The sequence below is a fragment of the Camelus dromedarius genome, chromosome 11 (genome assembly GCF_036321535.1).
Source record: "Camelus dromedarius isolate mCamDro1 chromosome 11, mCamDro1.pat, whole genome shotgun sequence".
In the NCBI taxonomy this organism is placed as follows: Eukaryota; Metazoa; Chordata; class Mammalia; order Artiodactyla; family Camelidae; genus Camelus; species Camelus dromedarius.
The window spans coordinates 38976008-38992486 of record NC_087446.1 but is presented as its reverse complement, the minus strand read 5'-3'; the positions used below and the strand labels follow the sequence as shown (position 1 = coordinate 38992486).

Sequence of the window (16479 nt, the reverse complement as noted above, 5' to 3'; positions counted from 1 at the left end):
TGGAGTTGGATGGTCTGGGTTTGAAATGTAACCCTGCCCCTTACTAGTGGCAGTATTTTGGATGAATGACTCACGCATCTAAGCCTCAGTTTCCTCCACTGTCTAGTCTCCATCACTTGGGGAGGTTGTTGATCTGGTCATTTTTTAAATGAGTATTTGCTGAGCAGTTACTCCGTGCCAGCAGGCCCTGTGCTCAGTCCTGGAGAGTCGATGACAAAGGTGAGGATTTTAGACAGTATATAGTCAAAGCACTTAGCACTTAACTTTTAATACCCAAGGCACCTGCTTACATGGCTGGCCACTAGGGAAGTTGAATAGGAAGCCAGCTGCTCTGACAGTGCCCGGGGCCTGAGGTGTGTGGTGGTCAGGCCACGGCTGGAGAATTGGCTTCTGGTCTGAGGGGCACATTCTGAGGGCTTGTGTCATCCACTCTGGTAACTTTCTTTGCGAACTCTTCCTGCCACCTGCCCCCAGAGCTCTCAAAATGAAGTGGAGTTCTTTACAAGGCCTGGAATGTGAGCCTCTCACTTGGGGATTGGGTTCTATGGTACAGCTTGACCTCTAGTTCCATGATGTAGTTCCAGAAGTGATAAGGCACATAGCTTCCTATGGAGTCATTGAATTCCCCAATGGAGGAGAAGAATGGTTAGCATTCTGAAAGCAATTGTGCTGGAACAATGGGCAGGAGCCCAGGAGAATGGCTTATTTGCATAAAGCAATAGGGCAGTGATGTTGGGCCTCCTGGCTCCCAGGACCAAGTCCTTCATCGGGGGCCCTGTCCATTATGGAGGGAAATAGGAGCCATGTAGAACATTATAAGAATTAAGGTTTTGGTCTTATTTTTTCCCTTAGGATTCTTTTTTTTTTTTTTTACATTTTTTATTGATTTATAATCATTTTACAATGTTGTGTCAAATTCCAGTGTAGAGCACAATTTTTCAGTTATACATTAACAGACATATATATATATTCATTGTCACATTTTTTTTTCTGTGAGCTACCATAAGATCTTGTTCCCTTAGGATTTTTAATCCTTAAGAATTTCTCCTCCTGGCATTTACCAAAGTAAAACACACACACACACACATCCAAACCTTCCCTTTGATGCTGTTCCTTCCTTCTGCTCGCTCAAGGAATGCTACAAGGATCGGAGAATTCTAGAGCTTGAAAGAAACTTGAGGGTCATTTTCCAACCCCTTGTTTTGATGATTATGGCTCAGAAAGTTGATGTGCCCCAGATCAGACACAGTGAACCAGCATGTCATTCTGTCTTTGTTTTCCCAGAATGTGGCACAGTGCTTGTCACACAGTAGGGTTTCTTAAGCAGTTTGATTTTGGAGTGAAGGGATGACAGCCAGGATTAGAACTCACATGGTTGACTTCCAGGCAAATTCTCTTTTCATCATCTCACACCCACTTCCAAGGTTTTGGAAAATGTGTTTCAGCTGGTGTTGATTTGTCTTCCGGCTGGATATGCTCAGCTCTTCCTGACTCAGCATTTTGATGAAAACATATTGAGAAAGGGCACTTGCAGCAAAGTCAGGCAGACACATGGCCACAAGCTGGCCTCCACGTTTGAGAGCCCATGTCGTCAGTGTCTGGACCAGGGGACCATTGCCCCTGGAGGTCTGTTACCAATCCCCAGAGTATGAGCAGTGAGATGCCTCTCCAAATGTGGGTGCATTTCCTGTATTTCCAGGGTGGAGGGCTTTTGCCCAGAAAGCCTATAAAAACGCTCCTGGTTTGAACTTGTCCTGTGTCGCTGCCGTTTTGGTGTGAGCCATGCAACATGTGCCTCTCTCCTTCCCTGCCTGATGTTGGTTTGCAAAGAGCACATCTGGCCACGGCGAGAGGGTGTGGCTTCTAAAAATATTCACACAGTCGGTTGGCAGAAAGAATGAGAACAATGTGCTTCTTTGGGTTGCATTCCGTACTCTGCGGAGAAGCATGTCTACTAAAATAGACACCCAGCACAGCATTAATTCGCAATTAATAAAAACAGACCAGATTCACGTCCCACCCTCTGGGAGAATGGAATGCCGACAATTCCCATAGGAGGCTCCTGTAAAAAGGCCTGATGGTGAGAAGTCAGGCACCGGGGTCACCTGACCTCCACAGACAGGGCTGGGAATTTGGTGCACTCCCAGGGCTCAGGGTAGAGGGACCTGGGGGAAGCGGCCTGTGGCTCCTGATGACAATGGAAATGCCCGCTGCTGTGGAGATGCTCAGAGCAGCTTTGAATGGCCAGGGATAAGACTAGACAGAAACCCCCAAGGCTTAACAAGACCCGTGGGGCAGCTCAGGCTCTAACTGTATGAATGTGAGGTTGCTGCACTCATGCAGTAATGAGTCCATTCATCTGTTTGTTCATTTATCCATTTATGTGTGTGTGTGTGTACATGTACATCCATGAATGCCTTCTTTTTGTTATATTATTCCCATTTTACTGAGGAGGAAGTTGGTGTTAGTTCCCATCCATCACCCAGCAGGGCCAAGTCCAAGGTTAGCCCCAGGTTCTTCGGGGCTCTGACCTCTGATCTGTCCAGTGGACTGCGCTTCTCTTTAGACCCTGCACATGACTGTCAGACCATTGCTTATAGTCTCATTAGCATCCTTTCCCAGCAGTTACCCATCAGCAAGCTGACTTCCTTTGTCATTGGATGAGCTTGCAGTGATTATTCACAGTGATCTAAGGTTAATCCCTTTTGTTTAAATGGTGGTAAAATGTATGTAACATAAAGTTTACCATTTTTAGGTTTTCGGTTTAGTAGCATAAGTACATCCACATTGTTGTGCAACCATCACCACCACCCATCTCCAGAACATTTGCATCTTCCCAAATGGAAACTCTGTCCCCATTCAACACTAACTCCCCATTCCCCCCCACTCCCAGCCCCAGGCAACCACCCTTCTACCTTCTGTCTCTGAACTTGACTCCTCTAAGTACCTCATGTGAGTGGAATCATATATTTATCCTTTTGTGTCTGGCTTGTTTCACAGAGCACAATGTCTCCATAGTTCATCCATGTTGTAGTGAGGTTAATTCTTTTGACATGTGAATAATCGCTTCCCAGTTTTTCTTTCTAACTCTGATTTTCATCCAGTGGGGCCTACCTCTAGAAAGGCTTGCTGACAAAAACTTAAACTGAGGACATGAGTGTTGACATCCCAGGTTCCTTCTCAGAGTCCAGGCTGAACACAGTGCCCCAGTGTGGGGACAGAGGGGGATTCTGAACAGAGCAGTAGAACAGTCTCTCACCAGCAAAAAAAGGTAGTTATCTTTCTCCAAAGGTTACCAGTGTGCCGGCAAAACCCGACTTTGAAAGTAAAGCTGGATGCCTCCTTGGTGGAGAGTCACCCTTGATACACAGCTGATGTTCTGTTCTAGAGAACCGCACCGAACCTCACATTCCTGAAGCTGTTCTGTCTCTGTGACCTTCGGCAGAGCTTAAGTCCTCTGACCCTCAAGTGCCTCACTTACAGGGTGAGGTGCAGGATTAGCTCACCCCGTAAGACTCTTCCAGGTTGGAACCACTTCTCAGATTTGGTTTTTTTGTTTTATTATGTTTAAAAATTGTTATTTCCCAAATTTCAGCTTTCTCCAACTTCCTAAATTTCTTTTCTTTTATCTCTTCATCGATTTTGCCTTTTCCCAGTATCTTCCATCCTATTTCACTTAATTTTATTTAGTTTAATTCACTTTGAAAAATTATATGTATCTGAAAAAGAAACCTGACATAATTACCTTCAATGAAAAACCAGAATCATTGAGAATCATGACATTAATAAAGTTACTTACGTGGATTTAAGGTGGCACACATATTGAGCCCCAACTTTGTACCAATTACTATTTTAAGCATTTCACATACTTCCTGTCATTTAATTTTCACCATGACACGGTAGGGGTGGATACTGCTCCTACCCCCATTTTACAGATGGGAAATTGAGGCTTTGAGAAGTTTTATGACCAGTGGCCATTTCCCATCTTATAGTTCTTACAAACTCCATACGAAGTGGACTCTTAGAGCTTCAGCCCAAGTTTAAGTGGCTCAAGGATGGAGAACTGTGTGTGTGTGTGTGTGTGTGTGTTGATTAATATTGCTTTTCCGTTGAAGTGCCAAGCACATGGACTAATCTAGATTTCTATTAATCTTATGTCAGTGGCAATGACAGTTTTACTGGGAGAGGCTGATAAACATCAGTCTGTGAGGATGGGTGTGGGCCATAACATAAACACACTTCTCAGAAGGCCTACAAAGAAAGCAAGTGTGCCAAGACTTGGAGCACTTCCAGTGGGCATGGGTGTGTGGGGATTTGCACGTGGTGGTGCTGGGTGCCTCTCACGTGTGTGTGTGTGTGTGTGTGTAGGGTCGCGCAGTGCTCCAGATGCCGCTGACATTGCAGGGTGGGAAGGGAATGTGTTTTCCTCAGGACGTGCGCTGTGCTGTGTGAGTGCCTCCTTAGCTGTGGGCTGAGAGGACGAAGCCCAGGGCCTTCTCGGGATGTTTCAGGGCTGCAGCCGTTCCTTGCCTCTTCTGATTGACAGGGCACACTTCATAAAGCTTCCAGCCAACTTCCTGTAAGCCAGTTGGGGGCTTTGATAAGAAAATGGAATTCAGGGCAATTAAGTGCAATCTGAGCCCTGAGAATGTGTTTTCTGAGGGCGGTTGTTCACCAGCTGCTTTCAGTGCCATTCCATTCATTCAGGGACGCCTGTTACAAGATGGGCTTATTCTGGGCACCGCATTCAAAACAGCCTCAGCTGGGCATGTATGTGATTCACTCATCCTATTTAGAAGCCTCAGGTGGCAGTCGGTTTTGGGGATGGCAGAAGTCCACAGCGGCTCAGTGTGTAAGGCTGGCTCAGACTGGGTGAAATTTGCAGATCACCCCGGGGCTAGGTTGGGCAGTGGTTTGAAGCTGTAAAGACACCTGGGTTACACTGTTGCTGGCTAGTTAGTTCTCTTGAGATGAATAACCTCATTTCCCTAAACCTCAGTTTCCTTATCTGTTAGGGGTGATAAAATATCCCTAACACAGAGTTTACTGTTTTTATCGTTTTTAGGTGCTCAGTACAGTGGCATGAAGTACATTCACAATGTGTAAATGGGATTGTAGATAGGGTTAGAGACTGTAAAGTGCTTAGAACTGTACCTGGTCATTGTAGGTTGTTCAGTAAGTGGTAACTAAGTTTATCATTATTTTGTATCATTGACTAACTACCTTATGCTTTTCAAAATATAATGCCTCTTCTGATGACGAGTGTTTCTTGGGTGAGGGCAGGTGCTAAGCAGTGGATGTTGCAAAGATGAGGGGCAGATGTGGAACCTGCCACCTGCCTCAGGGGACTCAGTCTAGAAGGCAAGGTGAATATACATTTGTATATACATAGGTACATATATATGTGATGTGATATGTATGTGCATATGTAATATATACATTACATGTGTATATGATAATAAGCATATACATGTATAATATATACCTTACATGTATATATGAATAGGTGCGCACACACACGCACATGCTGAAGAATGCTGCCTTAAAGGATTATAAAACACTTCAAGAAACCAAAGAGAGTGATTCCAAAGGGTTTGTGATACAAGAGAAGCAAGGTCAGGTAGAACATTTGCATGGAATTTGAAGACTTGAACGTTACAAAGCACTTTTGCATCCATGGACTCATCTTGATTAATTTTTTTCTTCTCATTCTCCCAATAATCCTGTGATCTCAAACAGGATAGGGATCGTGGGTTTCTGTTTTCTGGTGGGTAAACTGAGGCTCAGAGTAGCTAAGTCGTCTGCTCTGTGCCACACAGGGTTTGGGCTGCAATATGATTTCTCCAAACCCAGTGCTCAGGGTCCATTTTCTCTAGTGTCACGAGGTGGCCAAAATACAGTTCCGATGAGTTTGTGGGCGGATAAAAGGCGGTGATGTCTATTGCACAGGTAGGTCAGGGTTTTCCAGGGTGTGGTGCACACACCACTGTGGGTGGATGCAGTGTGATTTTAGGTAGGCTGCAGAGGAACAGTTTTCAGATGAATAGTTTATATACAGTGTTCATTTGACCATCACAAATGTGATTCTGTGGCTATTTCTCAGGGCAGGTCTACACTGAAGTGAAAACAGAGGTTATGTATGGAGTGATTTTAAGTGAGTAATAGAGCATGCTGTGTGCAGATACAGCAGAACTTGTGATGATGCCAAGGACTGCAGTCAGGAATCAGTGGCCCGGTTGTGTCGACTGGTCATTTTGTGAAGACTCAGGGCTGGAGAGAGAAGGGGGACCCAGCTGGCAGAGCTGCCCCAGGGCGCCTCAGCTGCTTTAGTCTGGGTGGTGTAAGCTGAGCCAGTGCAGACACTGACCTCCATGCTGACAGGCCTCCCTGGGTCTTGTGTCTTTTTGTAGATTGCCGACTTTGGGCTTTCCAACCTGTACCAGAAGGACAAGTTCTTGCAAACGTTTTGCGGGAGCCCGCTCTATGCCTCTCCTGAAATTGTCAATGGGAGACCTTACCGAGGCCCAGAGGTGAGCAGCTTGCCTGGTGTATGGGGGTGGTGGGGGGGCGCTTGGTGGGGGAGAAAAGAACTGGACCTAGGAATACCTTAAAAAAAAACCCCACAAAAGCAAGCAAATAAAAAACTTTTCCTTATATGATTATAAAAACCATAATATACATACCTGGGGCACCTGAAAGAAAATTGGAAAAATCCAGAAAAATCTAAAAGAGAAAATAAAGTTGCCTGCAGTCTCCCCCCATGAGAGATAACCACTTAATATTTATGTGACTTTAGACATTTTTCCAATGTAGATCTTTGTATTTCAAAAATAATTGAGATCACTATATATGTATGTGTATATCTGCCTTTTATTAACTTAAAGTTATATTGTTAGATTTTCTGAATTCAGTATTATTAAAAACATGGTCTTTAATGATGACGTAACTTTTTATTGTATGAATGTACTGTACTTAGTCATTTCCCTAGATTTAGGTAGATTGTTTTCAGTTTTTCGTATTATAATAAAACAGGCGACACAGAAAGCGAGCAACCTAACTCTGCAGTAAATATCTTCTGAGTATATTTTTGACAGCATGCATCTTTGATTAAGGAAATACATTAATTGCATCTTCTGATTCATGAGAAATTCATTTCTCTATATGCCCAGAGCTTTCAGGGCCACTGTTAGAGATGTGTATGTGAAAATGTCATTTTGAAAATGAGTGAGTTGTGCGTGATTATTCATTTTAAAAAAGATAGTTCTATTTACGGAGAGATTCATCCACTCAAGATCCTTTAAATGCAGCCTCTCAGTGGATTAAAATGTTTCCTTCCAAATATTTATCTATTTAAGAGTGTTTGGGAGCAGGGCTGGAGGGTAAAGAGAAAGATGCCAAGAGCCTCTATCAACTACAGTAAAGAGGAAGTCTTCCTAAAATAAGAATGTAGGGGAGGAGCCTAAGATTCAGTTTACAAAGTTGCAGAAACTCGACACTGTAAATTTGTCATGGATAATGAATGCTGCCTTGGTCTCTGATGATCTGTTTCCGAGGTTACAAGCTGGCAGCCTATGATCTGGCCAACAAGCATGCTTCATTTTGGCCACATTAGTCCTTCTAGAAAAATTTAACAAACATTTAATAAGTGGGAGCTGTCACATAAAACCCTGGTTTCTGACTTCTCCTGAAAAACCAAAGATGCTCGCAGTGCTGGGCCTATATTCCTGTGTGGCAGCAACTTGCCGGAGGAGGCAACGGGTGACTGCCCTCTACAGTTTGTCTGCATCCCCAGCACTCCTCGTTGTAGCCCACCTTCTCTCTTTGTTCATGTTTGTGGTCTACCTGGCTCTTGTAAGCATTCGGATTGGCAACCCCTGATCCATTTGAAGAAGGTGCAGGAAGGAACTGATTCCTGGATTAGGAGTCAAGAGCCTTAGTGTCCCAGTCTTAGTTCCATCACTGGGGTGGGAGCTTCCAGAGAAACCATTTAGCTTCCTTAGGCCTCAGTTTTCTCATCTGTCAGATGGGGCTGAAAATAACCCAGGCCCTACATGTTTAACAAAATTATAGTGAGGATCAAAGAAGATAATCTATTCAAGAAAGTTCTTCTCCAGGTTGGAACTGTTGGTCTTGTTTTGAAACAGAAAGGTCAGGCCCTGAAGCAGGCTGCAGGTGCATTGCATCTCAGGTGTCAGACTGCGGTGGGACCTGTCTGCCAGGTGCTGCACTCAGTTCCTGGGGTCGTTGAGGGTGGCTGCTCATGGTCTGTGAGACTAATGGTTTGAAAGGCATCCCGGAATCTGCTTCCCAGCTCCTGTATGTCCTGTCTCTGCTGCAGGTGGACAGCTGGGCCCTGGGAGTCTTGCTTTACACCCTCGTCTATGGAACCATGCCCTTTGATGGTTTCGATCACAAAAACCTCATACGGCAGATCAGCAGCGGAGAGTACCGGGAGCCCACGCAGCCCTCAGGTGTGTGCCCGTGCGGGGCCAGCGGTTGAGCCGGGAGAGGTCAGCTCACCTGCCCAGCTCACACTTTCTGCTTGTGTCCTTGTCTGTCCGTAAGGAGCTGCCTGCTTTTTCTCTTTCGTCTCCCCAGATCTTTGCCTTCTGGCAGAGCTGCTTGTTCGGCTGCTCTCCCTAAACCTTCCCAAGTGACATTTTCAGAACAGTTGTTCCACGCGGTGGACTGGGAGTGCTGTTTGCTTGCTGTGTGAACTTGGGCAAGTCCCTTACCCTGTTTGGATTCAGCTTCTCCACTATAAATTCCCATTTTGGAAAGAGAATTACGTGAAGTCCCTTCTGGTCCATGTAGGCTCAAATCCCTGCCACTAGACTGTCAGTGCATGAGGATGGCGGCTGCTCTTCTCCATCCTGGTGCCCCACCGGGGGGTATAGCGCGTGGGCGCTGTTTCATTACTTCCTGCTGCAGAACAACTCCATCCCATCCCCTGCCTGCCTTCTCCAAACTCAGTGGTTTAAACATCCATTAACTGTATCTCTCGATTCCCTGGGTTGGTTAGAGCTCTTCAGGCCTTGCTTGGGGCTTCTCCTACAGTTGCAATCAGTGGGTACTGGGGCCAATGGTGGATACCTCTGTGCGAGCTCTCTCTCCATGAGCTGCCTTCTCAGGTCTCTCTCTCCAGGAGGGAGCCTGGACTTCTTACGTAGCAGCTCAGGGCTCCAAGACAGAGGAGGAAGAAGCTGCCCGGCCTTCTTACTGTCTGCTTGGAAGCCAGATGATATCACTGCCGCCATGTTCTATTGGTCAAAGCAGCCAAGGCCGTAAACTCCATCTCCTGATGGGAGGGCATCATGTGGGTACAGAAGAGGTCTGCACAGGGGACCATCTTCAGAATGTACCTCATGTACGTGCATGCTACGCATGTGCATAGACACACGCACACACTGTTGATTCTCATTATCTGCAGTAGTTATGTTCTATAAGGTTGCTATAAACACCGAGTCAGTGAATATGGAAGCACTACTCCTAGGGAAATACAGGGCTGGATTCTGTGAGCCTCTGGGCACATTTTTTGTCAACCAATCAATACATATCCTTGCTTTATGTATATTTCTGCTTAAAGATACCTCATTTAAAATACAGTGTTGATTCATGAACATCGAACTCATGGCCAACAGGACTGTAACTCGTGCCCGAACGAAGCTTATCTGACACACATTTTCTCTGTAAGGCACATCACTGCCCTCTTGCCCTTAGAATCACCAGTGTCACACTGGGGCTTATTTGAAACAGCCACATCACCAACAGAAAGTGCAAATAGATGAAAAGCATGGACAAAACAGACTGAAAAGGACACATGTTTACAGTATGAGAGGAGAAACAAGAAGGAGGTGCCGAGGTTCTCCCTCAGCTGAGAACACACGTGGGGGCAACTCACATTTTTTCCCCACTCTGTGGAAGAAGATATATGCAAGTGACTGGGAAAGCACCCTGAGTATTGATTTTGGGGTTACAAATATATTTTACTAAGGAGGCAAATATACAGCTACAAAATCTAAATAATAAAGATGGACTGTTTTATATGTGTAAACTGTAGACATAGGTATATGCAGATTTCTATGTCTATTTTTTTTTTTCAATAAGCTAACCAGGGTTTTTCTTTTTTGAGGAATTTCAGGGTGACCTCTATGGCAGTCTTTTTGTCTCACCAGCTAACTGGTGCCAGCATAGTATCTGGCACATTACAGGGGTTCAGGAAATATTTATTGACTGAATGAATGAACATCCTGTTACTTTTCAGGGGTGTAGTTCACCCCTGGTGCCGTTGCCAGACTCTTGCCAGCTACTCATTAGCCTGCGTAAGTGGCTGAGGGGAGGTGGCGCCTTCCCAGGGTATAATTCAACCCCCTTTGGGGGAGCACAGTTTGATCTTAAAAGGCAGTTTATAAGCTGTGAGAGTCAGTTGGTTCCTGTGGCCTCCTCAACATCCCTTTGGGGCTTTCCCCTAATTCTTTGGCAGCAGAAATTTGCAAATGGAGTTTTTCAGACAGGCTGTAAATGGATAGCAGGTAGAGATCAGCTCTTGGATTTGACAGCTCGGTAGGCTACGGCTTATGTCAGAGTGGGGAGAGGAGGTGAGCTCTGGGTGTGGGTGTGAGCCTGGCCAAGGCCTGAGTCAGGCCAGCCTTGGGGACGGCCTCTCTCACTGCCCAGGTATGCGCTCCTCTCCATCCTTCTCTGCCTCTCCCTCTCTGATGAGAAGCCTTTTTCTCACCATCTCAGACCCAGATTTCCTTTTTGTGCTGACATGCTTTTCTGGGGACCTGAGTGCTGTGTGTTTATACAAACCTACCTTTGGAGGATGAAGAAAGCCATTGTAGCCCACACCTGTTTTCCCTCTTGGTGAAATGATATCCACCAAAGGAATGGTGGGGCCCTGCTTGGGGTCGGGTCTGGATTCTTTCCCGGTTCCCTGGCCTTCCCCATTTTATAAAGATCTGAGTTGACGGAAGGCTTGGCGGTTCGTGACATTTCTTCACTCACATGGAGAAACACGCCAGGCTGTGACAGTGCACTGGCCTGTGGCTCGGAGTCTCTTCATGATGCTTTTTGATGTACAGTCTGACAGGCAATGGCTTCCTGGTCAAAAGTGGCTGGACCATTTGGATTTTTCCTAAAGTGAGCACATCTCCTTAGCCCTTTCTGGAGCCTCAGCCCTGTCACAAAGCCCAAAGCTCCTGTATGATGTACTGTTCCTTTTGCTTGTCCCATAGATGCTCGAGGACTCATTCGGTGGATGCTGATGGTGAACCCCGATCGCCGGGCCACCATTGAGGACATCGCCAACCACTGGTGGGTGAACTGGGGCTACAAGAGCAGTGTCTGCGACTGTGATGCCCTTCACAACTCTGAGTCCCCTCTCTTGGCCCGCATTATCGACTGGCACCACCGTTCCACAGGGCTGCAGGCTGAGGCTGAAGCCAAAATTAAGGGCTTGGCCAAACCTGGGGCCACTGAGGTCATGCTGGAGCGGCAGCGGTCACTGAAGAAGTCCAAGAAAGAGAATGACTTTGCTCAGTCCGGCCAGGACTCGGCGCCTGAAAGCCCATCCAAGCTGAGTTCCAAGCGGCCCAAAGGGATCCTGAAGAAGCGGAGCAACAGCGAGCATCGCTCTCACAGCACTGGCTTCATTGAGGGCGTTGTCAGTCCTGCCTTACCGCCTGCTCTCAAGATGGAGCAGGACTTGTGCCGGACTGCTGTGCCCCTCCCGAGCTCCCCCGAGGCAGAGGTGCCAGGTAAACTCAGCCCCAAACAGTCGGCCACGATGCCTAAGAAAGGCATCTTGAAGAAGACCCAGCAGAGAGAATCGGGTTACTACTCGTCCCCGGAGCGCAGCGAGTCTTCGGAGCTGTTGGACAGTAACGAAGGGCTGGGTGGCAGCATCCCCTCCCCGAGCCCCCCGGACCCGGCCAGGGTGACTTCCCACAGCCTCTCCTGCCGCAGGAAGGGCATCTTGAAACATAGCAGCAAGTACTCGGCAGGCACCACAGACCCGGCCCTGGCCAGCCCTGAAATGCCCACACTGGAGTCCTTGCTGGAGCCCGGTGTCCCCGCCGAGGGCCTCTCCCGGAGCTACAGCCGGCCTTCCAGCGTCATTAGCGATGACAGTGTCCTTTCCAGCGACTCCTTTGACTTGCTTGATCTGCAGGAGAACCGCCCCGCCCGCCAGCGCATCCGCAGCTGTGTCTCTGCCGAAAACTTCCTCCAGATCCAGGACTTTGAGGGGCTCCAGAACCGGCCCCGGCCCCAGTACCTGAAGCGGTACCGGAACCGGCTGGGAGACAGCAGCTTCTCCCTCCTCACAGACATGGACGACGTGACTCAGGTCTACAAGAAAGCGCTGGAGATCTGCAACAAACTCAACTAGCTCCCCAAGGCACAGGGGCGGGTTGGGGTGGGTACGAGGGAGGAGTGGGGGCAGTGACTGCTAAGGAGCTGGCCATGACAAGAGACTGAAAGAGGATTGGTGCTGTCTTGCTTTGGCCAAGTTTGCAACCTTGGGCCAGCAGCTAAAAGGGAGAAGTGGGCTCTCTGCCAGTCCTGCCAACTGCCAGTCAGAATTCGGATCCTAATTGGCATTTGCTTTATAGCATCCCTAGAGGACCAGCTGTCCAGGGGAGGTGGTGTTGGCCAGCACTTAAAGCGTGGGGGGAAGCATATGGGAGAGGGAGCATTTCCCTAGAAGTCATCCACATGCTTCTGGAGGAGTGGCAAGAGAGACTGGGGCCATCTGCTTTGAGTGAACTCAGAGCTTGCTCCTTCTCTCCTCACATTAGCAGGCTTAGTCTGACTGCATGGGGTTGGCAAGTAGGTTTCAGCTACATGAGCTTGAATCGGTGATTGATTGATACTGGCTGCTGGGTGTGCTGGTTTAAGTAGCCCAGACACACCAGAAGGAGTGCTGTGATTGAATAGTAATGGCTGCCATGGGGATGGGAAGCGGGGCAGTAGCACTCATGCCATGTAGTTGCCATCCTTGACCTGGCTAAGCCCTGGGAGTGTTAGTGTAGATCCTGTGGGATCTGTGTTATCTCTTTCATGCCACCAGTGTGGCATTTGTTCATTTGCTATTCTACCTTGAATGGAGACAGGGCCTTGGTCAGAGAGAGAATGCTCTGAACACTGCTAAGGACTTAGAGTCAGCCCATGGTGATTTTTTGGCTTCTTGTTGTCTACCTCTTCTTTCCTGGTGTCTGCCTTGCTCTTCAGCACAACCTCCTGAGGGTGGACAGGGGAAAAGATGGTGGTGTCTGAGGTCAAAACTTTGGCATATAACAGAGCTTGAGGCCCTCTGTGGTCTTTGTGCAGTTGAATGGAAATCGATCCACACCAGCAAGGGGGCAACTTTTCGATTTCTTTAACGTCTCAATATTAACTGGAATGCTGCCTTGTGGGCTCTCACCTGCATGAATGCTTTGAATTGGACATGATGCTGTGGTTTCCAAAGGAGTAACTGGCTCAACCATTTATCCTGCTTACTCACAGTAAACGATTTCCCCATCCACCAAGTGTAGACTCCTCAGAGGTAGATGAGTTTGCTTCTAGCGTGTAGTTAGTGTGTAGGTGGGATATTTGGATGAGGAAAGTCAGGCAGAAGGTGTTCTCCCCAAATCGAGGTATTGTGTGTCATGGGTTTAAACTCCTAGGCTTTGGGGAAGAAGTTCCATCCATTCAAATGAATAAGGTACTAGAGAGCAAAGTGGGTTGGTAGGAAGCGTACAGGAGAGGGAACACTTCCCTGGATTCATCCACGTGGTTCTGGAGGAGGCAGAAAAGAGGTGTGACAGGACTCTTATCTTAAAAAGTAACATAACTAGCTATTTAACTCGTAGACATCCAGATTACAGGTGATAAACCGTCACTCCCACAATGGAACATCTTGAGATACTGAGTTTGGAATTTATGGTTTTATTTGGGACTTTGGGATGACTTCAGATTCTACTGGCCCCAGCCAATTGAAACTCTTGTTTCGAGAATGGCTGACTTCTGATAGCCACCTGGATATTTCAGGAGAGCTAGTCTTGTGGGTATCCTGGGGAAAACCAACAGATAATAGTTCATAGGGAGATGAGAAAGAATTCACCTTCAGGCACCAAGAACATTAACTAGAATGAAATTGCCCTTTCCCTGAGGGGATGGCCCCATTTCTCCCCTTGCCACCAGCTCTGGGGTTTTGGCTTCTGCATTCCTTCAGGCTGAGCTGAGTAGTGTAACATGGGAAGCTTCTTGATTTCTTTTCATCCAATTCCACTTCTTTCCTGAACGCCAACATAGGTTCAAAGGGAAAAAAATCTGTAGATAGCAAATTGTATATGGGGTATGTGGGTGCAGGGAGTATGCTCTGCAACCTCTAAGCCCCCTACTCCCTATCTCATTTTCTGCGGCCTTTTCTGAACAGCCTATACTGCTGCACTGCTGGCCCCTCGTGCATGGCAGCCGGCCTAGTTGGTAGCTGTCAGTAGGACTTATGTATAACATCAACCTAGTGGTTGACGTGTTTTCTTTTTGCCCAAGTGATTGTGTCTGTTCAGTGATTTTCCATCCTTCTAGTCTTTAAGTAAAAATAATACTATTAAGGAAAATCATCCTACTCCTCCCCCACTCCCAAAACACATGTATGTTCTCTTTTGTCAGTAGACCCAGACAGTGGATCGTGGCAAAGACGGTCCTCCACTCAGAGGCAGAGACTCTGAGTCCTGGTGTGCTGCTAGCCAGCTGGTGGCCTTAGGCACCTGCGGTGTTTTGGGGACTGTGGTTTCCCTTCAGTGGGGGCTGGAGGGGTGGATTAGCTGGTCTCTCAGGCCCTGCCTAGTTCTGACCTTCTGCTAACATCCTCTGATTCTAGATGTGTCCTTTCAAGGAAAAACTTAGAATAGAGGGAAAAACCCTCAAAGCAGCTCCCTTGCTTCCTGATTAAGTCCTATCATCCCTACCAGCAATCCCATCCAAGGAAGGCATGCTTGATTCATTTCCATGGAATTACAAGTGAGAGACACTTTGATGACCTGGTGGACCAAGCAGGAGGTTCGAGGTCAGCCCTCCTGGTCCTTTCCTTGCCTCCGTGGGCCTTTCAGTGTCTTAGTTTACACATCTGCCAAAGGAGTAGAGTTATACTTCTTTTTACAGGTAAATTTCAAGGCATGATCAGTTTTCAGGAAGTGCATCAAGACCCCAGGTGAAATGAAAATGCTAAGTACTCTCTGAATTCCCGTCCCTGTTATAAGGTGCTGCTTCTGCAGATGACAAGGAGCACCTTTCAGGGTGAAACTCAGGTGAGTGTTGGCCAGGCCTGCTGTCTTGAGTACAAATGTGAATGACTGACTGATTGCTTATTGCCAAACTGGAAATGTTCTGTAGGGATTTACTGGCATGGTATCATTCCTAGAAGAAAAAAAGAGAAACTTGACTGCACATTTTTTTTTTTAATCCATGTTGTGACTTTTATTTAATTTCTATTTTTTTGGTAATAAAAAGTTGACTTTTTTATTTGAATTTGTCTTTTTTTATTTATTGGTCTGAAAGGCATTTCAAAGGTATTATAATAATATATTGGTATAATTTAATTGGTGCAACATGCTTTATGGTTCCAGTCAAAATTGGTTTTCATTCATTTGATTGGTTTGAGCCCAGAACAGCCTACAGGGGAAAAAGAAAAAAGCTGGATAACCACCCAAAGTGTTTGTATTTTCATTGGAAACTGATTTGTTTTGTTTTCTGTTTTTTGTTTGTTTGTTTGTTTCTGTTTTTATTTTTAAATTAAATAAATTGCCATGAACTGACCTGAACTGGGACCTTGCTTCTTTACTTGGTTGTTATTCTCTTAGTTCAGTAAATGACAGAGTGGTTGTAAGTAACAGAAATACACTCAAGCTGGCCTAGGCACAAAAGGGGAATTTCTTTGATGTTCTCAGAAAAGTAAGTGCAGGTGGCACCAGGAACTGGAACAGTAGGTCCAGGAGGATGGCGGGCCCTCTTTTCTGCCCCGCTTTGCATGCCAGTTGTGCTCTGTTCCTTTTGTAGCCTTGCTTTCTCCTCCCTGGTTTTATGACCCACTGTGGCTCTCCCTACAGCTTCCAAGCTGACACGTTCTCAGTTCTGGTTTCTGAAAGCGATCTTGACCCAGTTTCTGCAGTCTGGACTAGAGTCAGCACTAAAGGTTAACCCTCAGCCACACCTGCCCCCCCCCTTCAGCCTCCTCGGCCTGCCCCAGCGCTCCCTCTATCCCAGAGGCAGACAGTGTGCTCATATGACTGCTCTAAGATCACTGGGCTGTGTTTCCTAATGAGGAAGGCCACCCCTGCCCTGCCTATAATAAAATGCCATCCTGCGTCCCATTTGCCATTGTTTCTGTGTGAACAGCCCCTCCAGGAAGCTCTTGGAAAAAGGGATGAATAATAGGGTAAGACTGAGGAGTTCCCGGGTCCTGGTCACAATATCAAATGACATCAAATCCCA

At 46.8% G+C, this 16479-nt stretch overlaps 1 protein-coding gene across 2 annotated transcripts in view; it reads left to right on the top strand.

Annotated features, from left to right (window-relative positions):
- Positions 1 to 15803, top strand: part of NUAK1 (NUAK family kinase 1) — a 67089-nt gene extending 51286 nt beyond the window's left edge. For both annotated transcript variants that reach the window (XM_031462865.2, XM_010996454.3), the window contains 3 exons: positions 6411 to 6530; positions 8339 to 8471; positions 11238 to 15803. In XM_031462865.2, the coding sequence (XP_031318725.1) occupies positions 6411 to 6530; positions 8339 to 8471; positions 11238 to 12391 (1407 nt within the window). In that variant the 3' untranslated portion in view covers positions 12392 to 15803. The remainder of the gene's footprint in view (positions 1 to 6410; positions 6531 to 8338; positions 8472 to 11237) is intronic.
- Positions 15804 to 16479: the final 676 nt, after the last annotated feature.